Genomic DNA, 25,120 nt, shown 5'->3' with positions numbered 1-25,120 from the left:
GCCTGCTCTAGGTCAGGCTGTGCTCTGCTCCAGATCAGCTAAGGCATGGGTTCCTATGATGGTCTGAACTTGTATCAAAACAGAGAGAACCCTCTGATCAACATAATGTCTCAAAGTCCCATTCTTCCCATATAATATTCCTCTGTAGTAATCAATGTCTCACATTCTAGCTGCGTATGCACACACATATAAAGAGATACACAAGTGAATCAGACAACTGCTCAAGGTGGAGTTGCTCTGACCACACATCACAGTTCCCAGCATGACAGAAGAACATTTCTGTTACCTCTCTTAGCGCATCAATACAGGGATAAAGCTGATGACAGATCCTTGTTAGCAGTATCACCAAGCACAGAAAGAACATGTCAGGCACTGACACTGCACCAAAGTCAGAGAAGGCAAGGAAGGCTATGGAAAAACAGAACCTCAAAGACATAACCCAAGCAACACCAGAACTACATACAGCTTGTGCACAACACACAGTGCAACACCCGTTCATGAGACAACACCATACTTTTCCCATGTTTTGCCAGCGACTTGAGAACAGCCAGTCAGCTGTAAAGGACACACGGACACACAGACACGGACACACAGCTGCAGCCCCAACTGCCTGGGCGCAGACCACGCCCGAGGAGCACGACATGCACGCAGCACCAGCACTCTCTCCCTCTGCCAGGCTCCCAGCTCCCTTCTGACCCCCCCCCTCTCGCAGGCACAGCCCCGCACGCTGCCCCGCAGCACTGTGGATGCAGGCAGTCCGCCCACCCGCCAACACCTCCGTGCCTGCACCACGCACCCAGGCCCTATGGAATGACCAAGAAGAGGCCGCGGGCGCGGCGGCCCTCCCTGCAGGGACAGCAGCGCGATGCGTAGGCCGGCGGGCGCGGCCCGGCCCTGCCCCAAAACGAGGCCCAGAGCCCGCCACGGCCCCGCGCCGGGCCGGCCCTCACCTGCCGGCGGCGCCGCTGCCACCCCGGGGGCGTCACGGGGCGGAGGAGAGCGGAGCGGGCCGCGCTGGGCCGGGCGGCGCAGCCCCCGCTCCGATGGCTCCCTCCTCCTCCGGGACCTGCAGCAACCGGAAGTGCTTGGCCGGAAATACGGCGGCCCGGCGGGGGACAGGCCGCGGGCAGCGCCTCTCTAGGCCGCGGCGGGCGTGTCTATGGTCGCTCATCGGCCACGCCGTCTCCAGAGCAACAGCGGAGGGGGTGGGGGGAGGAGGAATCATTTAAAATGATGAAAAAGGAGCGTGAGCTGAAGTTTCTGGTCAAAAGCCATAAAATGTGGTGGTTGGGGGGAGGAAGAAATTACTTGAATCTTGAATGTGGTAACTGCAGAAGGTACAACAGGGGCAGAAGCAGTTCATTGGGTTGTTTGGTGCCCTGAGAGCAAGCAGGTGCCTACTGGGAATTCTTTCTTAGAAGGAGATTAAGCGCTTCCTCACCTCGCTAATTTCCCTCATGTCTTTGCTTTCACCTACAATGTCACAGCAATAAATGAGAGTGATGCTTTTGGTACTTAAAAGTATCTTTAAAAGTATCTTTTAAGTATACTTAAAAGTATATTTGAGTAACACGAAAAATATATGCCCAAGTTCTGAGAACTAAGGGCTTTTTAAACAAAATTGCCTTGTCTCCGTTCAGGAATTCTAGCCTGATTTATTCTGGAGTGATGAACAGCAGACATTTAGCAGCTTTTCATTGTTAAAGCTGTTCACATGTGGATACACACCAGTGGCACAAGCATTTGTCAAAGCACCAAAAGACAAATACGCCTCTACTTGTTCTTTGAAGGGGTCAACAGGGAAAGCTGTTCTTCTCCCTCTCAGCCTTTTTTGATGCTTAGATTTGATACAGGCCCTTATACACAGCTCCATGTATTACTGCACTCAATAATGGGGGAAAAAGTCAGCTTCAGTATCTGCATTCAAGATGTATTAAACTGTTACTGAATTTACTATACTTGATGATCAAACCAAACACCTAAGCTAGTCTTCATACTTGTGCAGCCCTATGTAACTTGGAGGCTTTTCTATGGGGTTCAGTCCACCAACACAGTTGACTGCTGAAGATACCATTAACACAGGTGCTGTTGGCATTAATGAAGTTCGAAGTTTAGTAAATCACCGTACACTTACATCTCTTCATGAATGTGTTTCAAGCAATATAATCACACTGTAGCCAAAAATCTCAATCTGTATAATTTCTCCTGCTAAAGGCAAGTTTAGGGAAAAGTTTAGGGGTGTCCCATCCCTGGAGGCACTCAAGGCTAGTCTGGATGTGGCCCTGAGCAGCCTGAGCTGGTGAGGAACAGCCCTACCCATGGAAAGGGCGTGAGACTGGGTGGGCTTTGATGTCCCTTCCAACCCGAGCCATTCTGTGCTTCTACAAAATGTTTCCCTTTAGTAGTTTTGTATGTCGTTTCCTATTCAACTCTGCAGACCTCATAGGCCTGGAGTGCAGATAAGGAGGCTCTCTGTTTCCCTCTGAGAGCACTCAGTGTGAAGTGTTGATCTGTATGAAAAAGCCTGACATCTCAATAAGTAGATTCAGTTTACAAGAGCTGCAGCCTTTTCTTGGTGAGGATTAGCAAGTCAAGAGGTCAGAGATACCATCATTAGCTGATGATGGAGGAAAGCAGTCACTGGGTGTTGCAACACTCACAAAGGAAAACAACAGGAAGAATTTAGTACTTCAGTCTGAACTTTGAAGGTAAATTATAGAGCTTGCTTTAAACAATGTACAACTCATCAAGATCACAGATCTTTAGAAAGTATGTGACTTTCTCCTGATCTTCTATTTCATTTTAAGACAGCAACCTAAAATGCAGTCACTGTTTCTTTAGGAAAGCCCTTTGTATCTGAACACCACAGTTTCAAAATTACTAAGGAGACCAAATATCCCATGATACTCAGATCGTAGTCAATTTATCCTTCAACAGAGAATGTTGATTTTGAAGCTTGTTCCCATTGCAGGTGTTTGTTAAAAGGGGAAGCAATGACTCCTTACATCGTACATGCTAACAGTGAAAAGGGAAGTGGTAAGCTATGCAGATGTGGATAGTTTTAGAATGAGATAAACCTTCAAGGTACTACTAGCTTCATATGGCTGCGGTCATATCTGTTAGAGAGTGAGGTGGAATATTGTTTTAGACAGCACAACAATTAGAGCTAAGAGCCTTTTCTACAGAAAGCAGGTTCTCTAAAACTTCAGGTGTTCTTTTCGGACAGCTTTTTCCTGAAGACTTTTCAACTTCACGCTATAGTTAGGTAATAATGCTGTGCTTTGGCAAAGAGGTCGCTTGCAGGAACCCAAAGTTCCTTCATGCAATATGAACTGAAAATATTAAACCATAAGAATATAAGTAACTTGCAAACAAGGCCAAAATATTAAGAGAAAAAAAAAGGGGAAAGAAAAATAAAAGGGAACTAAGTTTGGTATAATCAAAACTATCTTCTGAGTCTTTCTCGAAATAAGTAATGTGAAAATTAGGTGTGCTTTTGAAATTTTTAATAAACTCTTATTTGGAACTGAATGGGGGTTTCACCTGAGATAATCTTTTATATTTAAACAAGGAGCTCGCTGGGAGCTGCAGAAGAGTGTGAATTACAAATTTCAGCAGTCAGTCCAGTGAATGAATACCATCCTGACTTCTCTGCCTGTTTCAGTGAGAAGACAATTTCCAACAATGTTTAAAATGCCATGCTCAGTACATTTCTCAGTACTTTCCTTGAAAGCTATGTCTACCAATGCTTTCACACCATCCCATCTCTTGCCCAGTTTCTCAGCCTTGTTCCTGAAGAACACCGAGGGAAATGAGACACTTCTGAGTGCCTTCCTGATACTGCCTCTTGCAGGCGATGTTTGAAGCACCTCATGCATCAGCCAGCTGCTGTCACTCTCTTGGTACACACACTCGTGATCTCAGGCCCCAATTTCTGTGTTGCTGTATTTACGGGCCTTCCCAAATCCTTGCTTCATTTAGTGTAGAATGTTCAGCATGTCCATACTTCTTTTTCTCTCCTGATTTGCTAGTATTTTTATCCAGCTCTCCTTAAAGCTTTAGAAATAGGTCTAGAAATAGAAATTGGTCTAGAAATAGACAACTTGGTCTAGCTGTGGATATCCCTGTTCGCTGCAGGGGAGTTGGACTAGATGACCTTCAGAGATTCCCTCCAACTCTAAAGATTCTATGATTCTATGATTCTATGATTCTATGATTCTAAACTAATCCAGATGAACTGTAGCTTCATTTTACAGATGAAGAAATAGAGGCCAGGTAAGCTGTGATTTTTGCAGCATCCTTGGATGCCTGAGAGAATTGGTAATAAAGCACGTGTTCCTCTGCTTTCATGTGTCTCCATTTTTTCCTTCTATTAGTGGTCCCTTCTGATCTGTACTCCTCAGAGTCTCTGTTTGACATTTAATATCTTCATCTGAACCCTTCCATTTCTGTTTTATCTCTAACCCTTATATACCTGAACAGGGTTCTTGCCACCAGCCACTTTTCTATTTCCATTTCTAAGTATCACTCTTCCTACCTCAGTTCTTTAGATCTTTCCTCCCTTCTTGTTTACTTCAAAATTAATTGACACAAGTGGTTTTTTTTTTTGTTTTGTTTTCCCAGATTTAATCGTCTATGTAAGCTGTATGTCACAGTACTGCCCAGGGCTCATCTATGTTCAGTAAGCAAAGAGAAATTTGCTTAGAGACAAAACAGAGCTGTAGCAAGTTTCCTTTATAGGAGAGGTATTTCAGTGCAGCTCTGTACAAGAAGAGTTGGATGGGCTTGAAAACTGGTGTGGCTTTTATCAGCTCCTGAGTTTGGCCATGTGGTGTGCCACAGCCTTGTGGCAAGTGGAAGTGGGCAGCTGAGACTCAGTACAGTGGAGCCGCAGAGGGTAAAGCCAACATAGTGAGGGCGAGGAGCATTCCCAAAGGTGATTACCTGTCCTGTCCCAGAGCCAAGCTGTGCCTTCGAAGATCCATCAGAATCTGATAGAGTGACAGTGGCTTGGCTTCTGCTGCTTGCAGCTGTGCTGGGCAAGCTGGCTGCCCTGGGGGGCTTGAAAATCAGCCTGAAGCTGCATCTTAAATATTGATGTCTTAATAGCAACCACGGGCTTTGGGGGAGTAAGAGAACTTAGTCATTGCCTAATTAACCCAATATCATGGTCTGCGCCTAACTGTGACTCATGTGTAGTTTCAAACCTGCATTCCCATTTAAATGCTGCATTCTTAGCAATGATCTCTTGAGTGCTAGTACAAGGAAGGCAGATATCATCTTGGGCAATGAGATTATATGAAATTTAAATGAATGTAATCTTCCTAAGGGATTATTCAGAATAGAGATTAGGGAGCTTTATGAATTTAAAACTTCCTTAGGACTTCTTCATCCTTTCACCTCATCTCAGAGGCTTGCGCTGTGCACTCAGCACAGAAGGCAGCATGATCCTTTTGAGCCACCTCTTTTGTGGGAGCTCTGCTAGCATTTCCTCATGTATTACAAAGCCTGCTGAGCTGGAAGGCCATGCTGCACCCCGTGGGCCAGCCCTCACTCCTCAGTGAGCATTAGGGAGTTACAGCCATGTCATGAGCCAGCATCTTGCTAGGACGCTGGCTCCTAGGGCAAGGTACATAGAATCACAGAACTGCTGGGGCTGGAAGGGATTTTTACAGATCATCAAGTCCAACCCCCTACTAAAGCTGGGGGGTTCCTTCTTGCTGAATTTTAATGTTGCTTCCCTCATACATGGGCACAGATAAGTACAAAAATTGCAGTTCTGTGGTACCTCAGTCTTCAGAGCACTGCACTGAAGGGTGCACATACACATTGCAGCCAACCCAGTGCTTTGGGAACGGACTTCTCCCATGCCAAACTCATGCAAGAAGAAGATATAGACAGCTACCTGTGTTTTGGTAAACTCAGGAATCCCGATGCTTTTATGTGTGAGGACCTAACATCAAAGAACAACATGGTTGGAATGCAGGCTGACAGACAGCCTGACAACTTGCATTTTGCCTCCTCTTTGTGTACACAGATTCAATTCATGTGTGGAATTTCACACTCTCCTTTAACACTATGTGTCTGCTTCTGTGATGGACACTGCCTCTTTGACTCCAGTGGGACTGTTTGAGCTCTCAAATACGTGTCCAAATTCTGCAGAGCTCATCTAAAGCAAGGCCAGAGGCTGCCTCCATGATTTTAGAAGATCGCTCTGGCACAGAGCAGGGCTGGTGGAACTGGATCCTGTAAAGGCATTTAAATGGCTGGCTAGGAACATGCACTTTTGCAAAGTCTCTGAGAACCAAACTTGTCCCAGATCAGATACCCACACTCTGGAATGTAGTTAGCACTTATTTGCATCCTTAGGTATGTGAACACCTTTAAAAAAGCCATTCTTTAATGTTCCTTTATAGTCTGGACCCTACATTAGCTATTTGAGAAGTGAAGTTCAGTAATTACAGTGAAAATACGCAAAGGAAAATGTAAAGAATATTTTGCTTCAAAGATACAGAGAGGGACTTAGACGGGAGGATCAAATGACAGCTGCTACAGCCTAAAAAAGTCTCAAGCAACATTTAAGCAGCATTATTGTAGGACATCAAAGTTCATCTGCAGATTTAAGGTGTGGCTGGAAAATTCTTAGAGCTCGCATTGCAGTTTGGATGTGCTGTTGCATTTTTTATGGCAGAATACTACTGCACAAATGTGATTTTCTTCTTTTCTTACGCTTCCTGCACAGCTGGGAAGATACGTGCTGTCAGTCTGAAGCACCCTAGAAATGAAAACAAGAAGGGTTTTAAAAACATACTTTGCTTTTCCTCAAGTATCTCATTTCTCCACCCTTCATTTTGCTGAATGCACTGATGACTGTACCTGAGGCAGATTTACAGTTGTTTTTCAGTACACCCTTTCATCAGCTCCATTTTTTATTACCAGACTAAAAGAAATGTTTCCATTTCTATAAAGGACTGCATATTTTTTCAAGATAAATTTTAATCAAGCATTGACTTGAAAGTGGCAGCTAATTACTAGGCACCTCTGTAAGGCTGACATGCCATGCAGATAATTCAGTGCCCTCCTGTCTCTTCCCCTGCTCGAGTTGCTGAAAGCACATCTGCCCTTCAGCATCTCTCCCTGTACCTTGCCCTTGGTCTCCCCTGTGCCTATACAGCTTCTTACAGAAAGACTTTATTCCTAACACTTCAAGTTACAGACAGATCTGCTGCTGCAGCAACACTTGAGCACTGTCCCCATCCTGCAGTGAGGCCTCCAAGCCAGCCTCCATCTGTTCAGATGTCCTCCCAAACCCTGATGGGGAGCAGAAGGGTCCTCTCCTTCAGCACATCTGCTGTGCCCCTATGGACCTCCTGCTGCTTAAACTAATCTTGGATCGCTTACACTACGTGCACTTAGAGTGTGAGTTTGGGATACATGGCAACCCAAGAGAAAAATCATATCTAGGTAGGTCCGTTGGTCTCAAACTCCAGCTCAGCATTGCAGAATGACATTCGCATGACTGTTTCCAAAGAAATGAGCCAGCCTCTGACCAGCACTCCCCTGTGCTGCTCTGCAAGTAACCAAAACCATTTCTGTACTAAACAGAAAGGATCAGGAAGAAAACCCAGATCCTTTAAAAACCACTTTCTTTCAGTCACACCCTGCTTCTGGCCTTCTGACCAGGAGGAGATGAATGACCTCTACATTTCTGTCACAGGGCTGCACTGTTGGAATTAATAGAAGTGCCTGAAAATCGATTCCTGGCATTGCAGTGTGCAGGCTGGCATTTCTTCTCTGAGACCTCACAGAGCATCTGCTAGCAGTGATCTTTCTGTGCTAACTTCAGGTGAATTTGGAGGCGCTATCACTGTTCCTTTGAAGCTCTCAATTTGTTGAAAAAGAACTTAGAAACAAACATCCGCGTGTGCTCAAGTACAATTGTATATTTTCTTTCTGCTCCTATTGAAGTCTCCAAAATATTTTAGTCACTATTTTATGGTCTGTGATGTGTGGAGGTGGAAAATAAAGAATAAGGCAATAAAACTGGGCAGAAATGTACACAAGCAGTTGTTCAGAGGTTGTAAAAATGGCACACACTGCATTTTGTACTTTTATTACCCTCTAATTTCAGCTGTGCTGTTTCAGTTAAGGCCAGTAAGTCATCTTTTTAAGCACTGTTCTAACTTGCATTGGTGGCACTGCTCTTAGAAAAGTGTACATTTTCTTCCTGAGAATCTCTGAAATAAAACACCACTTGCCCAAGAGCTGAGGATGGTTGCTGGACAGAAAGCTTTACTTGCTGCACAGACCCACATAAGGTGCCTATCCATGCATGACCTGACTGTGGCAACTGTATTTTGGCAGCTTCCACCTACCCCTGCAGCCCACAGAAGCATGGGCACAGCCAGCACTGAGGATGGCTCTGGGGGCTGCCACGGGCTTTGCTCACCATTCTGTCCCCTGGGGGCCTTTTGCATGTCTTTTAATGCCACAGCAAATTGCGACGCAGCGCAATTTCCCATTCTTTCATGGTGACCTGTGGGAAAATGTTATCTGTCATTTCCCAACTGCTCTCAGGGGCAGGAATAAGATGCTAACTAGCAGACCGGCAGAACTTGACAGGCACTGACCCTGTCTGTGCTTCAGAGCACACCCATCAGCTGCTGCCTTCTGCAGCAGACATGCTGCACCAGCACAAGTTTTTAATTTAAGCTCTATCACCAAAAGGCAATGTGCCTCACTGCTCTCAAAGGTTCAGCTGCTGTGGTGCTGCTGGGGCTCTCATAGGAAAGAGGAACAAGAACAGAGTGAGTCAGGTGGCCGCAGCGTTGCAAAACACTGTTGTTTTTCTTAAGTTGTGGCACTGGTGTCCCTGGAATCACAGTGATGCAAACATTTCTCTGATTAAAAAGGGATTGGCAAACAGCCTGACTACCAACAGTACCTAAAACATGCACAGATGTTTCCAGCTGGGTGACATCCACCAAAAGCAAACAGGAAGCTTATATTTGTCTCTCATTTTGCTAAGGTGGATCATGAATCCCACTCAGAACACAAAGGGCTATAAAATTACCAGGCACCACCCGACCCTCTCACAAAGACCCTCTGTGGCAGCAGCCACCACAGTTTCCAAATGCAGCTATTTGTTTTGCAGTGAGGTGGTCACTGCTCTTGTGCAACTGCAGGTAGCGAGACCTCCAGTTTCAAAGCAAGCTGAATTTGGACTCCCTCCCTTTGTATTCACTAATGCAATCAAGAAAGCATGCTCACAAGGTACAAAAAGGGCTCAAAATAAATAAATGAATAAATAAATAAATAAATAGCTGAAATTGTGCAAGTGGCTGATAGGAGCACTCCTTCTTGGGACTGGATCTGCAGGAGCAGCTGTGTTTCGTGCACTGAAATAGTTAAATGCATGCCAAGTTGCCTTTGTATTGCTCTGAAGTCTTAATTAAAATGTTATGTGGCATGAAGTCATGTTTTCTGAACTTTAATTTGCCTTATAAATCAGTAATTAGGTACACACCAGTGGGTGGTTATCTTGCTCTCGAGGGGCAGCCACGAGTTTTCAACTGAACGTGTGTCAAAAATGATTGGTAGGGATCCAAGAGGGAAATGCTTTAACCTATCTGGAAAGACTTCAAGGGAAAAGAGGAAGGGATATTGTCTTGTGTAGTAGAAATATAAGGGGAAAAAAGAGCAGTAAAGAAGTCCTTTCCTCTTTTACCTTCCAGTCTATCCCAGGTTTTAGTAAGGGATGAGAGAGCTGCGCTACACCTACAGAACGTACACAGACAGATAAACAGCACATGGTAAGCAGAGAGAAAAATGTTTGCAGCCCACGTGGCATTAGGAAAACTGAGAGTGGCAAACTAGGGAAAGAAATGAAAGGGGGATAATGCATCCTTTGTACATTAAATCAGCCAGCTCTTCGGGAAAAGGTTTTTGTCTGCTGATACTTTTGGTGTGGAAAAGATCTGGCCCAGGACTAGGAATGCCAGGCACTGCTGCAATGTGGATGAGCAATAATTGAAAGCAACCGTATTAATTACTCACTATTACTAACACCTGGAACTTATGCAATCTTTTAACAAGAAAATCTTAAATGCATGCTCGAGCCTCATCTCAGAAGCATCTGACTGGGAAGGATTATCAGGTAGTAAAGGAAGTCTCTCAGAAATGGTTATCAGCCACTTGGTGCTGTCAGAGCTCCTCTTTATCTTCTTGCAGCTGCAGTGCTGTAGCTTTGCTTTTTTCCTTCTGTCTTAAGCGGCGCATAAAGGTACACTGCCAGTAATATGCGACCAGTTCCAATTGTTAGTTAGCTCGGTCATTCAAGCGTTTTAAATCTATTAACAAGCTGGCCATTAAATGAATCGCTGACCTATTTCTTTGCTACTTGAGTTAAGAAACTATGACTGATGACCTATAAAAGCATCAATGTGTTAAGAAAAGTTATTAGCTGCAGAACCGGAACAGCAATTAGTCACTTCAGCTTTTTCTACCAGCCTGAATAGAAAGATTTACCACTGCCAACTTCCAGTAATTCACCAGAAACTAGATTTTGACAGAGACTGATGTCTGGGGGAGATGCAATGAAGCTGCTTCACAGGCAGCATGCAACTCTTCTTCCTCAGTTTAGTACTGGAAAATGTTACAGCAGGGATCTAAACTGGCTCAAATCTGGGATGCCCCAGAGCAAAAGTTGGACTGTGGACTCTGCTGGATGCAGACAGGTGAATTTTAGATCTCATAGTTGCTTTTGCAGTGGAGCGAACAAACCTATGATCCAACCCTTCTGCATGCGGGCAGGTGTGACTGAGGTCCCTCTGTCCCCTTGTCACCTGCTGCCCTCACTGAGCGCTTTCCAGCTGAGCCACCTGCTCTAAACAAGAAGCTTTTATGCTTCTCTTTGCCATAACTGTTCCAAAATACTGGATGCTACGTGGGCCGGCATTTTTTCACCCCTTTCTTGGAGGCAGCTCAGCTTTGGAGGCCGCCATTTGGGATGGCAAATTAGCACTGCATTCAATGGGACAAGTGGGACTTGGAAACAGCATGTTGTTACTGTGGTGCACTGGCTCAGTCACCCCAAAAGACAACCTGAAGCCGCCCAGCCTAACACAGACACGTGGTGTTTGTGCCCAGGCCATGCAAGGTGTGGATGGTGCTCAGCCCAGCTGTGCGAGGGCTGTGTTTGGTGTCAGAACGTCCCAGCAGGCGGGAGCAGAGAGGGCGGGAAACCCGCATACAGGTGCCTCAGCTGGAGGAGCAGCCTCCTCTTGCTTGAGCAATCCTTGCCTGCTTGACAGGCCCGGACGGCATTACATCACTTCCTAAAAACAATCAAACGGAGCCCATCTCCCAAAGAAGCACAACTCGGAGGCACCGGGGGCAGGAAACAGGAAATGTAAATGCTCTGCCGAAGCCAGCAGAGAGCCGCGCAGGCCGAGGCAGCATGCGGGCGCCCGGCTGGGTGCCTCTGCTCAGCACCCTGCTCCTGGTTCGGCACGGCTCAGCTCAAGATGGTGAGTGGCCCCTGGCATGGGGACCGGTGGGGTCTTGGGGAGTCACAACTGGCGGCTGGCTTCAGGGAGAGGGGACCTGCGGGAGCTTGTTGGCTGCTGCCGGCAGCTGCGTGTCACCTCCGCTTGCTTGGCTCCTTCCTGGCGGTGTCTTCTTATTGCATCTCCTTAGATGTAAGGCTGTGTGATGGAGATGTAATCCGAAATGTCACGCTAGGTGTGTGGGAACTGCCGTCTCCAATCTTGCTCATTGCTCCTTTTGGGTCTGATGTTAACCATTTCTTGTACCTTCCTAATCCCACACCCGTACTGTCCACTGTATGCAATAGTAAAGCTGAAGACCAAGCTCAAGCTCTCCTTCCACTCAAAAGCCAGCTGCTGATTTCTCCAGCACTGATAATCCAAAACCCAAAAGAACAGCCAGTGCTGAGATCAATATTTGGCTGTCTGCCTTGCTGAGCGCTCAGGAGCTCCAAGGGCAGGGCTGCCCACGGCTGAGTGCTGAGGGCTCCTTCTATGGGTGTGCAGCTCACAGCTCCAGGTGTGGGGCTGCTCCGTGGGGATGGTGTACCTCCCGGCATCATGCCAGACACTGCCCAATGCCTTGTTGTGGATCGGGAGTGTGTTAAAGCCGTGGGCAGGGAGAAATAGGTGTGTTGTATTTTGGTTGTTCATTTTATTTTTCCTGAAAGTCAGTACTATTCCAGGCTGTATAATCGGGCTGCAGGTTCCAGGCATGCTGCAGACCTTATCGCGGTTAGCAATCGTGCTTAGCTGTAAGAATGAGGTAAGAGTTGTTACAAAATGGTTTGGTCTTGCCTGCGTTAAAGGCAGCCCTGCCGTGCTGCAGGCTTGTCAGGAAAATGTGCTGCAGGCTTTGCACGTGCCTCATGATCAAAGCATCCATGGGAAGAAAAATCCCGTCAGGAACAGAGCAGAGCAGGGGTCCCAGTGAAATAGAGACAAGAGGAACAGACTCGGAGGGATCTGAGTTTCATAGGTAACTTATACAAGCCACAGCTGGGCTGGGAGAGTTCTGCTGTGGCCAGCTCCTCCAGGGCATCCTGCGTGCTCACCATTTTCTGCTCACAGACTGCCAGGGCAGCAGCTTTCTGGGTGCTTTTCTCCTGTCTCCTCCAGCCCCAGACATGGCTCAGAAGCTCTGGGATCCCTGCTGTCTCACCTGTGCCATCCAGAAAGCACTTCCACAGCAGGTGATGGGAGTGTGATTAGACCTCGCAGCACAGACAGATGGCAGCCTTATAAACCCTGTTCCCACACCTCACTGGAGCCTTGTAAAACCCCTACCTTGCCATTTGGATCGTGATGCACAGACAGCTTTGTCCTGGTCACCCTGCAATTCCTGAGGGGTGGTAGCACAGTGAGCGTGCCCAGGTCCCAGTGCTGGCTCCATCCAGGGGGTCATTACATTAAATTTCAGCCAGTGACCCCAGGCTATAGTGCCCTGAGAGACTTCATGATCGCTGCTGAGTTCCTGAATCATTAATTTTAGAGCCCTGCTGAGAGCAAGGAGCACTGAGAGGTGTGCACCCACGTGTCTGGATGTAGCAGGGTTGCATGTCACTGGTGTGGAGCTGGAAGGGCATGGGATCAAACTGTAACTAAAAACACAGTTTGGTTTGGAAAAGCTGTAGCTTTCAGGGTGATGGACAAGGCTGCAAGCTCACAGTACAGCTCCAAGCACAGGACCAAACAGGCAACACTGGCCATTACAAGAGCATTTAGGTGGAGTGGGAACACAGCTTTCTGTTGCCTAGAAAGGAGCTCCAAGACTGGCTACCTGCTCCAGGTAACGCCCAGACAGCACTTTCCAAGCACCCCTCTCTAATGGGCTCTTGCCTGCAGCTGACAGAACAGCCGCCTTGAGATGTTCATGGTGCCTTGCAGGGCCTGCGGCTGTGCCGGTAGCGACCTGCTGTAGCATGCAGCCTGGGCAGGCCCTGGGCATGGCAGGGAGCGGCTGCACTCAGATCAGCACAGGGCGAGGGGTGAGTCAGGCACAGCCAAGCCGCCACGCGCATGGCATGGAGCCGTGGGAGTGCATTGCCAGGAGGGGCAGAGGTTGGGAGTGGTGCTGTGAGTGGAGGGGCTCCTTGCTCTGCAGGGCCTCCTGGCTTCTGCTGGATTTGCCTCCCTCTCCTGAGTTTTCCTGCCGCTGTGTTTGTATAACTTACAGGAAAGTATGGAGAAACCAACAATTCCCAAATTACTAAGCCTGACTGTTACATTGATTCAGACTCAGTCCTTCTCAGCCCTCTTTCTTCTGCAAGTAGGAGCTGTAGTGTAAGTTGGAAAACTCCCTTCAAAGACTGCAGCCCCCACAGGCTCAATGTGAGCTCAGCGGGTGGAATGGGGCCTCGCCAGCAGAACTCAGTGTGCTGACTGCAAGTGTTTTATTTTGCCTCTCATCCAGCCACAACCAGAAACCTGTCTGCCTGCCTGCTCTGTCGACAGCTCCCACTGCCACCTCCAAGTGCCTCAACACGAACCTCAGGGGAAGAAATGCAACTACAGCAGAAATGCTGTTTGTTTGCGGAGCTGGTCAGGTCCTAGTATAAAAGCTGCTTGGGACATCCAGCTCCCTTTGCATGCCCTGAATGGCAGGCTCAGAAGCACAAACATCATGGTATCCCCATGCTGGGGACCAGAGCAGCAGGCAGCAGGGTAGCATGGGATTTGCCACAGCTACAGGGGGAACAAGGGAAATGAGAGCACAGTGCTTGCAGGAACCTTGTGCAATTGGCTGCCCTGATGCTGAAAGACAGCCTAATTGCTTGAAGAAAATGCCCTAGCGAGAGGAAATCTTGTCCAAAAAAAGAGACTGTGTTTTGTCCCTGGAATGATGTAAAGTGAACAAAAATATGTGGCGACAAGGTCACTCCTCCCTGTGATCTGCTGTTTTCTTTATCCAGAGACTAAAAAAGGTAATTCTATTTCATGCAAAGATAGATAGCTTGAAATCTGCTCTGCAGTTCAAATATAGGCAAATAAAAAGTAGTGGAGACATTGAAATGTCTGTCTTGGAAATCAAACACAGCACATGCCACAGCTGAAAGCCTGGTGTTGCATTTAATGAGATGTGACTGTTTGCTTTTGCTTTAGAGTCACCTCATGCTTCAGACATTTGAAAAATCCATCTTAGCTCTACTAGTAAATGAAAAACAAACAATTTCCCCCACGCCCTTTCCCCTCTACACTATTTTTAGCAAGATGCTTGTCCTTGTACATCTACCAGCCCAGGCAGCTGACAGGTGTCAGAGGGATGGCCACAGCAGAGAGAAAATTGTGGTTGCAGGAATGCACACAGCGGTGTGTCTGCCCTGCCGGCAGCACTCTTGGCCACATACAGTGATGGAGGTAAACATATGTGGTATAAATGGAGGAGCTGCAAATGCTGGGACTATGAACTACCTCTGGAGAGAAGTCAGGTTGCTAAAAAGAGTAATGGAGAGGCTCTCTTCTTCCCATCCTCTGTAATGAGAGGATTAATGAGAGCCAGCTGATCACAGGAGCACATGCATAAGGAGTCACTGCCTGCAGGGAGGCAGAGGCTGTGCTTTGCTCTTGGCTGAATAGGGAAGAACACGGCATGGAGGCTACTGACGTGAAGCCTTTCGCCACCAAAGAGCTAACATTCACGTTGTTGTGCCACAGTGAAAGAGGCTAGGGGCCTTGATAGTAGCCAAATACCTTACTGAAGTATTACGTGTTATTTATTAAGTATTAACATTCTTTCCTAGCTTAAAGGAGAGGATGAAACAATCAGATGCCTGCATGACAACTGGCATAAAGAGGCAGATAGATTGCTGCTGTCTCAGTCAGAGCATTGCATTCATTTATAATTGGGGTTCCTGGCACACAGTCCCATGGGATGCTCAGCTCCTTCTTGAGACAGACCTGGCAGGTGAGGATGTTGCAGGGTGGGTGAAACAAGAGGTAGCGCTCTTAACTCAGTTTTCCTCTCCTTCTCAGTGTCCCTAGGAAGGACAGCATTCTGTCCTTCTGATTTCTCATTTGTAAAATGGAGATGATAACTGCTCATCTCTCAGGGCCATTATGAAGATTAATGTGTTTACCAAAGCATTTTAAATGCTAAGTGCTTTCGGATCCAGTCCTGTGAGATTTGAAATGCCAGCAACGAGGAGCTAAAAACCTGAAGCTCTGGCTAACTCAAGTGGAAACTCTATCTGCCCAGCACCTGACAACAGCAGGGACAATCATGTCATTCCAATGGTCATGCCATTCCATCCTTCTTTATGGCAAAAATGCTGTGCCATGTTGGCAACCTGCCGAAAACAGGGGGTAAGATAAAAATCAATCAGCTGAAGAACCACACTGCAGTAGACTTGTGGCAGACTTGCCATCTAGTTTAGCATCCAGAGGCCAAGAATTCAGGTGTGTGTGCATGCATTCATTGATTATCTTTCTTAGGGCTTTGAATGAATACCAGAGTTGTGTGCTTTGACTCATTGATAACATCGATGAAACCCACAAAATGTTAACTTGTCTCCTGTGTTTGGCAGGCTCTGAAAATGATGAGGATGGCTCTGGATACGGAACAGCAGCACTACCCACTGCTACAGTGCCACCTCCTCCCTCTGCACCTCCCACGTCCCCTGCCTCTGTGAGCAGCCCCCAGCCAGTGCTGGTCACTGCAGGGTCCACTGAAGGCAGCCTGGAAATAGAAAGTACACCCAGCCCTGAACTGAGTGACACGAGCAGTAACGGGAGCCTAGAGACGGAAGAGTCATCTGTCCTAGTGTATGCTGTGCCTGCATTGGCGCTGGCCTTGCTGGTCTTGCTGGTCATCATTTTTATAATATTCCGTAACAGGAAAAAGTCTAAACAAGGTAAACTTCTCTTCTTGGGCACTGGGAGGCTATCTTTACCACACACTTGACATCATTTAACAAATTATTTCAAGTGTCAGGTTGCCCCATTTAGGATGCTTGTCTCTGTTTTTAGTTCCATGTCTCCTGTGCAGAAAAGGAGAGCCATGCAGCAGCCCCATGTTGGGAGCTGTAGTTGCTTCTCAGCCCATGGAGCCATGGTGCCGAGCTGCAGCTCCTCACAATACCCACAACAGAAAAGGGCCACAGCTGTGCAACTTTATCTTTGTGCTCAACAACTACAAACAAGGTGGATCAAGCGCAACTCCCACCTTATACTGCCTGCAGGGTGAGACGGTTGGGCACTTTGGTAAAATAAGAACAGGCATGACCATTTTCAGGGATGTTCATAAGGGACCCTGGAGGGTGCCAACCACATGAGCCAGGGCCATGCAGCTGCTCTGGCCACTGGCCCCAGGAAGGAAAGCGGTGTTTCAGGAACAGACAAATCAGCAGTTCTGGAGCATAAAGCAACAAAAAGCCATGCTGTGGCATTATATTCATAAATGGTCTTCTGAAGTGGTGGTATAGGTGTCATGGAGGCAATTGATGAATTCATTAAGGCATCATTTGCCATGGCAATTTCAGGCTGTGCCTGCCTTACGTCAGCCCACACCTGTAGCAAACTCTCAGTTCCCAGACAGGCACCTTGTTGCCCATTTCTGGTCTCCAGTAGGACCAGAGACCATCTCACAATCTCTCACACAGTTCCTTTTGCTTGGGGGTAGGATTTTGAGTTGAGGATGTGGATGTGGATGGATCCAGGGTCTTGGTGAGTAATGCTTGCGCTGGTGTTGGCATCCACAGGCCATGTTTAATTAAATCTCAGTTGGTTTAAAGTAGCATACAAGCATACCTTGCTAGTGAACTGGGTGTTTGTGTACTCATGTCCACCACAACATGGATATCCACCCACTCTCAGCCAGGCTGGGCTCATGATGAGCTTCATCAGTGTGCCCAGGATTAAACATGGGTTGCTGTGAAAACTGCAGGCAAACAGGGTGGGTTGTTCTGTCTTTCTTCTAAAAGGGAACAGTCACACCCTTTGTAAACAGAACTCATTTGAAATGACCCTACTGAAGACTATCCGATAATACAGCATATATACAAACAAGGTAACTCAGAACATGAACTGTTTTTCTTTTTCAGATGAGCTGGGGAGTGAAAATGTGAAAAGGTAAAGTTTGTGCATATCACTCTTATCCCGTTTAGTATAAGTGATAACTTTTATCAAGCTCTGTCTTGCTAATCAGTACTGGAAGATACAAAACTGGATTAATGGAGGAAAAAAAATAATTTGATAAAAATAATTATTCAACCAGGTGACTTCAGGAACAATCAGTAATGAGAAGACTAAATGGAGACATTTGAAGAAATTCAGAATTTAGGATAGCTAGGACTTTTCCCCTTTAAGTCCCTATCACTGCTATTCAAGCTACAACAAAACTCAATCACTGGAGCAGCAGTGATAATAGGACACTTAGCATATATTCCACAGATGAACACATTCGTTTGCCAATTTGCTATTCACAGATGGAAGGGGTCCAGGATATCTGTGCTAGCCCTCTGCTCCCAGGCACCCCATACCACACCACCTAGTTCCCCAGACCATTCTCTGTACTGGTACCCCAGCGTGCCGTGCCACACACGGCAGTCAATAGCCCGGCTATTGACTTCTGCTTGCTACCACTGCCTTCATACACCCTTTGGGCTGACCTCTTCTGGGTCATTTACTTAGGATGCTTTCCACAATGCCTACATGTGCCTGGAATATGAGACAGCCCTTATCACAGTCTCTTGATTTAAGCTTTTCTGTAATGTCTTTTTTCCCCTCCTCTCAAGCCCTATTTTCGAAGAGGACACACCCTCTGTTATGGAGATAGAAATGGAAGAGCTCGATAAGTGGATGAACAGCATGAACAAAAATGGTACATGGTAACCTCTCTACTCCATCATTCCTCTCTTTTTAGCTGATATAATCCCACGCATAGAAAAGCAACGCAAGGCATTGTATTTGTGTCACTGATTTCCCTAAAGAATTTTTAGTCATGTTCTTGACTCTGCTACAGAAATAGTAGTACAAATGTCAGGGTGGGATTGTTCAGAGGAGTATTTTAGTTTGTGTGGGAGATATTTAACATATGAGGGAATATCATAAATGTTTTGAGTTTGCAGCAGGCACTTGTAAACACAAGTGTAGCTGTGAACAGAATTTATCTTTTTAAAGTCACATTTTAATGATAGATAGGAGTTTATTTGAACCATCCAATCCTTTCAGTATTCAGCTCCTACAGATCTGTGCTCCACACCACGCTGTCATAGAAGAAACAAGTATTTACTTTTAGCTCAGGCCACTGCTTACTTAAAACTGCTGCAAATATCTTATGACTGCATCCCTCCTTTCTTGGTGTTGTTTCTTCTATCACCCCCACCACATGAAGAGCAAGCTACTCCTTGCCGCTGCTCCCCATCTTCTGCAGCCTCTCCAGCAAATCTGCCAGCAATTTGTACTTTCTGTACCTCTCATCAGTAGCTCATTCTACTCCCTCACAGCTAACACTTTCAAGCAGCTGCATTAACGGATTCCCACTGGCTACGAAATGCTAAAACCTGGATATTTCCTCATTCTTGGTCCCTTGCCTTCCATGCAAGCAGTCCATTTGTCTGACCTCCTCAAGCTGTTTTGTTTTTCAGGACACAGAACCCTCTGGAGCATGTCTTTGCATTAGTACAGTGCTCCAGCCACATGATGGGGCTTTGACCTTCTTAGTCTATAAACTCCAGCAGAAAACACATTCTAAGAACAAAGGCTTTAAGTATAGCACACAGGGAAGCAGCGCTGCAGAATAACTTCTAATTCTCTAGATAGAAGGGAGCAACCATTGTGTGTGGGGTTTTTTTTGTAACATTCCCTAAACCCCAAATGGAACTACAAGAAGTGGGTGAAGCCATCAGCAGTGGAGGATTAACAAATTGTTACCCCATGGTAGCTCATGGGAAACAGTCCGCCAAGGGAGAGACTATGTGTATGTGCACACAAAAAACTGAAATATTTCTAACAAACAAATTACCATAATGACTGTCAAAGGGGATTTAAAAGCTACCATTTATGCTTCTTGGGACATGGAGATTTTACAGATAGAAGGGTGCAGAAGAGCAGATTTATACACCAGAGTCACTGCACAAATTTGTTGATGCAATTCTGAAATAAACATAGACTAACGGCCAATAGTAATTATCATCTTGCTTCTTATCCTTTTCCAGCTGACTGTGAATGTTTACCTACTGTAAGAGAAGAAGAAAAGGAATCAGTGGCCAATCCAAGGTACTTTGAATTCATTCTATTTTTTGAAGAAATGCAGTCAGTGCCAGTCATTCCAAAGATAACCTCATTTCTAAACTATCTAATAATAAGTAGACCAACTAGGGGGCAGATTTAGAGTGTTTTGTGCATGAAGGCTTTGGCTCCAGCTCAAATGGTTTGATGCTTCTTTAATTTTAAACCAGTGGCTGCCTGTAAACCCCTAACTAACCCTGCAGCGGCAAGCCTGTGTGGGACAGACAAGCAGATGGCACAGACAGAGCTTCCCTCACTGATCAGGCTGTTGTTGCAAACGCCCGAGGTGCTAACATCAGTACTCAGATCAGCTTCCCAATTTTCTTCCCAAATGGTGTTAGTTTAGTTTTAGTCCTTTTTTTAATCACTCAGATTTGGTACGGGAAACTTGTCTGATGTTGCACAGTTGTCTTGGCATTAGTTTCCTTCTGATGCAAGGTGCTTGGGAGCTTCTGTAAAGGCTCAATTGTTTTGAATGATGATTTAAGTAAGACAATATTTTGAAAGCATCCAAGACAAAACATTGCATTAATGACATTTTGATGTTTTCAGAATGAATATTGAAATATTGTTCCAAATATTGAATGAATATTGATATTTGTTCCAAAACTACTTTTTGAATATAACATTTTAAAGAATGCAGCAATTAAGGGTTTATCTTAATCAACTACTTTTCCTAAGTTCATCTTACACGAAATTTTGGAACATACTTCATTCGAAAGTAAAAACACAGTTGAAGTGGTACCATTTCTTGGTTCCCATTCATTTCTGTGACTGAACATTTGTAACCTACTCCAGGTAAATCAGTTCAGCAGGGAGTTGGTCTAGATCTCTAGAGGTGCCTTCTAACAGTTCTTTTATTATTAGGCAAAAACAGTTACTTTTTCCTGACCAGATAATGCCCAAAAAGTATGTGCAGATAAATACCTATTTCAGTATCTCTTGAGCAAGGAAAGTGAAAGGCCACAAAGTAAAACAACACAAAGCTATTACATTGCAAAAGCTTACTTATGAGCAGTAAGGCAGTGAAGTTGTGTGTCAGGGGCAAGAGATTGTAGCCCCAACTCCCTTCGAGGTGGTGCTCATTTGCTCCACACATAAGCTCACTGAGTTACAAATACATATGTATATTGATATGTTTTGTATAAACAAATCTTGCCTTTGAAGCCTAGTTCTAAAATCATGTCCAGGGTTTCCATGCATACAGGAGGCAGGTAAAGGCTTGTGCACCTTCGCTCCCCCAGTAGAGAGAGGCACAACTCCTATCTTTCAGGACTGCTGAGTTAGATGAAGCAAAGCCCCTCTCACACACACTTTATTGCATCCACAGGGGTAACTAATGAAGCGAGGTTCAGGGAGAATCAGATCTGGACAAAGGGAAATTCTCTCTTCCTAGGTTGTAGTACAACATTGGTCCTCAGAAGCAGTAAAACTGCTTCTGATAAGTTCTTTGCAATATAAAGCAAAGTATAATTAGGAACATCAATACTCATATAAAGGAAAAACTTGACTCACCCAACAGTCGATGAGGGTCTCTGGCTATACAACTCTCCTTATCTCCATATCTAGGAAAATGTATTTGATTTCTCAGTCCATGCCTGGTGGCAGGAGAGCCTCAAGCCAGCAGAAGCTGGACCAGCTCTTATATGAAGGAGAGAAGTGACCAAGCAGAATGATGCTAGTGTTTTTTCTCTTTCATGTATGCCCAGTGACGGTGAATCATGAAGCTACGGCAGCAGAGAACTCCTCAAAGGGAGAAGCACTCAAGCTAACAGAGCCCAGATTGTGGACGAACTGGATTCAAACACAATTCACCACAAGAGACTGGAGAAGAAAATGCTTTTGTTGTGTCCTTCTACTTACAATCTTCAGAAGAGAAATATAATCAATTGGAAAAATAAAGGAAGAGTGCTACAGTAAAGCTAAGGAGCTGACTTAATTCCTAATGCAGCAAGATTCAGCATGAGTGAAGAGAAGCTTCCTTTCCCCCACCCCGAAGTTTCCAAAGGCTGTCCTTGCTTCCACCCAGCTCTCCAGTTCTGCATAGTGCAGCCAGTAAAAACACATACATTCCAAGTTTAGCCGGCTGTTTTGTTTCTGGTTTGTTTTATATATATATGCACGAACAGTACCCACCATTCTGGATTGTGCTGGTTTAAGTGGGTTTGATTCAAGCCTTATATTCATGCTTTGTTCATCTTGCAATTTGGTTTTTGGTAATGGTGCACAAATTTGCACAAGACTTCTGCTAATGCAGTAGAAGAGTGGGACTGACAGACAGCAGCTGGAAAGCCCTCCCATAGAATCCACCAGGAAGCAGCCTGAAGCCCGGAAAGTTTTGGTCTTCAAATTAAGGACACTGTAAATGTGCCTGACAGTTAACCGCAGATGAGCACCACGCTAAGTCTCACCACCCAGCCCTTCACCCCCTGCTGTGCAGCTCATCAACATCAGCCTGCTACAGACATAGCTTGAAACGCTTCTTTTCATCAAAACAGGTGGGAAAATTGAACTATTCATTGCTACACCAAACACATTTGGTAGATAAGATTATTATTCCTAACCAAGGTCCAAGGTTTTCAGGTGCAATAAGGTTTTAGCTTTGGATTTTTGAATATTGAACTTAGAACACCTGAAAGACACTGGCCTCTTCACATACCTGCTCCCCTTCCTTCGGTGACATTGGAAAGTCAGGCTGCTGAGATGCCTCAGGTTTGGAAGCCATTTACAGTATCACACCCATTGATTTTAGGCAGCATGTCTCTCATGGATGTGATTTAAATACACGACACATCTGACTGGGTACTTGTCTATGCAAATCTTCCCCCTACTGCATTTAAAACTTGCATCTCACCATACTTTAGATCCTGTCCTGTCATATTCTACTTGTTATCATATTGTATTTAAATATTCTTCTCACTCAAAAGATGTTTTACCAGTTTTAATTCACCTGCAAATATTTCAGTACTATGGTTTCATAGCTACCTTGGTTTAAGAGAGCAAGTGAAGAAAACCACCAGGCACCTGGAAGAAGAGTTAATGCTCACTAACAGCTGACAGAGAGGGGCTCAACTTTGTGAATAAGAACTTGTCAGTGTGTTTACAGCTAACAACTTCCTTGGTTTTATTCATTACTGGATACCAGTTAACTAGTAGTTTCCTCAGAGAGGAAATATTTCTTCATTGTTCCAAAATAATTAATTGCAAAGAGTGGATCTTACATGAGTGATGCTAAATCAGTATTCCCTGCTTGGATGATTTTTAATGCTGGAAAAAAACAATGTTGTGAAAGAGGAATGTGAAACGTTCCCTCAAACATTTCCACAAGTTCCTGACAATACAAATCACTCTCTGGAATATCTAATTAAAATAATGCAATCACAGGGGGAAATTGGAAGATTGAAATAAAGATGGTCAAAAAGTGGAAGGGGATGTTTTCCCAGAAGCAGCTTTGCCAGCAACTTCTTTCAGATAGAACAAAGATGCTTCGCTGAGGCTTCCTGCTGTTTGTAACCAGAACATGTCCAAAAGTGAGAATGTTCTCTTTCAGGGCTTATGGGAAAAAAAACAAAAAAACAACACACAAATAAATGACAAATGTTTTTTTTGAGACCATTGCTCTTTACCGGCTGCTGGTTCATAGGCAGCACTGCTGCAGCAATTAGCAACAGTGGCAAATGGAGTCTATTGTTAATTGCTTTTTAATTTTGGATTTTCCAAACAGACTGTACCCCTTGAAATGATATTGTGTGGCGTAACTCAGCCATGACACGATCCTTCAGACAGTCCTAGCGTGTTTACAACCATGAATCACACACTAGCTCTGCCTGTGACAGCACATCAGGCTGTTTTGTTGTTGGCTTTAGACTAACACTAATCCTCAGTGGTCTTTTGGTCAAAATGAGGCACCATTTGAAATATTTTTCTCAGAGATTCATTTTGTCTTAAAAGATGCAAGTTCACTGAAGTCAGAAGTGCTCCCTCCAGCTAAACTCATGTTAATAAGCATTAATCCTTATTAAGTTCATCATTAAGCAATTTTTACATCAAGCTTTAAAAATCAATTTTGCCCAGAACTAATTTCAAGGTGATAGCTCTGCAATGATCCAGGCTACGCCACTTATCCTTTCTAAAAACAGGCATGCCAAAATTTCTTCTCTTTTGGGACTTTCTAACCATTTCAAAGCACACAATAAGGGTCTGGACGCTTTCCCAGCCAATTCTGGATGCAGGTTATCTGAATCCGCTGCTTTTCCGCCCCCCAGGATACACATCTAAAATCTGTAAATAAAAATTATTCCTTACATCCAAACAAAAATCCCTCCTCTTATAGTTTGAAACCATTTCCCCTCAACCTAACACAACAGACTCCTCCAAAGAGTCTATCCTCTTCTTCCTTATAGTCCCCCCTTTAGAAACAGCAAAGATGCTATCAAGCCTCCCCAATGGGATATTTCAGTAGAAGAGTACCACAGCAATGATCAGACAACTTATTTCCATCTCATTTAAAAGACACCATTAGCAAGAAGCATCTTCAGTACAGGCACAGACTTTTTTAAAACCTGTACTCTAGGGCAGTGATCACCTTTGTCTAGAAAGAAGGGGAAGAAGAGTTGGCTGCAGAGAGCTAAGTGTATACCTGAAGTAAGGCACTAGCAAGGAGAAAGCTAATAAGCAACCACTGCTTTGAGAGCAATGTATACCTCACCTCCACATAGCTGCGCTGGTTTGCAGCATGACACCCACACAGCTAGAGGCTGGGGATCACATAAGTAGCACATGGTTACAGGACACTTGAAATTATCCACATAGAGACCTGTAGGAGAATGCAGATATTTCAGACTGAGTCAGCTACCAGAGAAGCTAGAATTGCACACTGGGACACACAGAAAGCTATGTACACCAAGAGGATCTCACACAAGTGAGATTTGCCTTCTCCCCCCCCACTCGCTCTTCATTTTTGAAGAGATTAGGTGTGATGTAGCATTTAAATATAAGGGAACAACAAAAATCTAAGTGTGACTCCTGCTCAGATAACTTCAGTGAAAAGAGATTAAGAGGACAGCTTTCGTCTAGGTGCCGTTTGATGAGAAGGATGTTTTCTCAGGAGCAGTCACTTCTAAATACAGAAGTTTCTGTGGTTTTCAGCTTCAGCAAAAACACAAAGGTGAATGAAAATGGAAGTCACCTATTTTAGAAGGATGTTTTGAAGTAAAAGTTCTTTTCTATACAGAACAGAAGCATCAGGTCCTGAGGACTCAGTGAACTTCCCCACAAATCAAGTGACATTTTACTTATTTTCACTTTAATTCACAGGAGAAACTAATATTTAATATTTAATATTTCCT

General features: G+C 45.1%; 2 protein-coding genes across 7 annotated transcripts in view; one reads left to right on the top strand and one right to left on the bottom strand.

The window, feature by feature from the left end:
* The window catches only part of ARFIP1 (ARF interacting protein 1), a 33,869-nt gene extending 32,786 nt beyond the window's left edge, over window positions 1–1,083 (bottom strand). For all 6 annotated transcript variants that reach the window (XM_015861308.3, XM_015861309.3, XM_015861312.3 and 3 more), the window contains exon 1: window positions 951–1,083. The gene's annotated coding sequence lies outside the window, so the exon portion shown is untranslated. The remainder of the gene's footprint in view (window positions 1–950) is intronic.
* A 10,261-nt stretch (window positions 1,084–11,344) lies between these two features.
* TMEM154 (transmembrane protein 154) lies at window positions 11,345–23,382 on the top strand. Its single transcript, XM_015861340.3, has 6 exons — window positions 11,345–11,528; window positions 16,070–16,396; window positions 17,585–17,612; window positions 18,278–18,363; window positions 19,700–19,760; window positions 21,482–23,382. The coding sequence occupies exons 1-6, from the start codon at window positions 11,459–11,461 to the stop codon at window positions 21,495–21,497; spliced, it is 588 nt and encodes a 195-aa protein (XP_015716826.2). The 5' UTR covers window positions 11,345–11,458; the 3' UTR covers window positions 21,498–23,382.
* Window positions 23,383–25,120: the final 1,738 nt, after the last annotated feature.

Source organism: Coturnix japonica, chromosome 4, assembly GCF_054131305.1.
Source record: "Coturnix japonica strain WE chromosome 4, WE-NBRP24, whole genome shotgun sequence".
Taxonomy (NCBI): Eukaryota; Metazoa; Chordata; class Aves; order Galliformes; family Phasianidae; genus Coturnix; species Coturnix japonica.
The sequence above is the reverse complement of the archived record's forward strand: the minus strand, read 5'-3'. Positions and strand labels throughout refer to the sequence as shown.

Coding starts and splice junctions, on each gene's coding strand:
- TMEM154 (XM_015861340.3), top strand. CDS start 11,459: ATGCGGGCGCCCGGCTGGGTGCCTCTGCTCAGCACCCTGCTCCTGGTT. Junction 11,529..16,069: donor GCACGGCTCAGCTCAAGATG/GTGAGTGGCCCC, acceptor TGTGTTTGGCAG/GCTCTGAAAATGATGAGGAT. Junction 18,364..19,699: donor GAACAGCATGAACAAAAATG/GTACATGGTAAC, acceptor ATCCTTTTCCAG/CTGACTGTGAATGTTTACCT.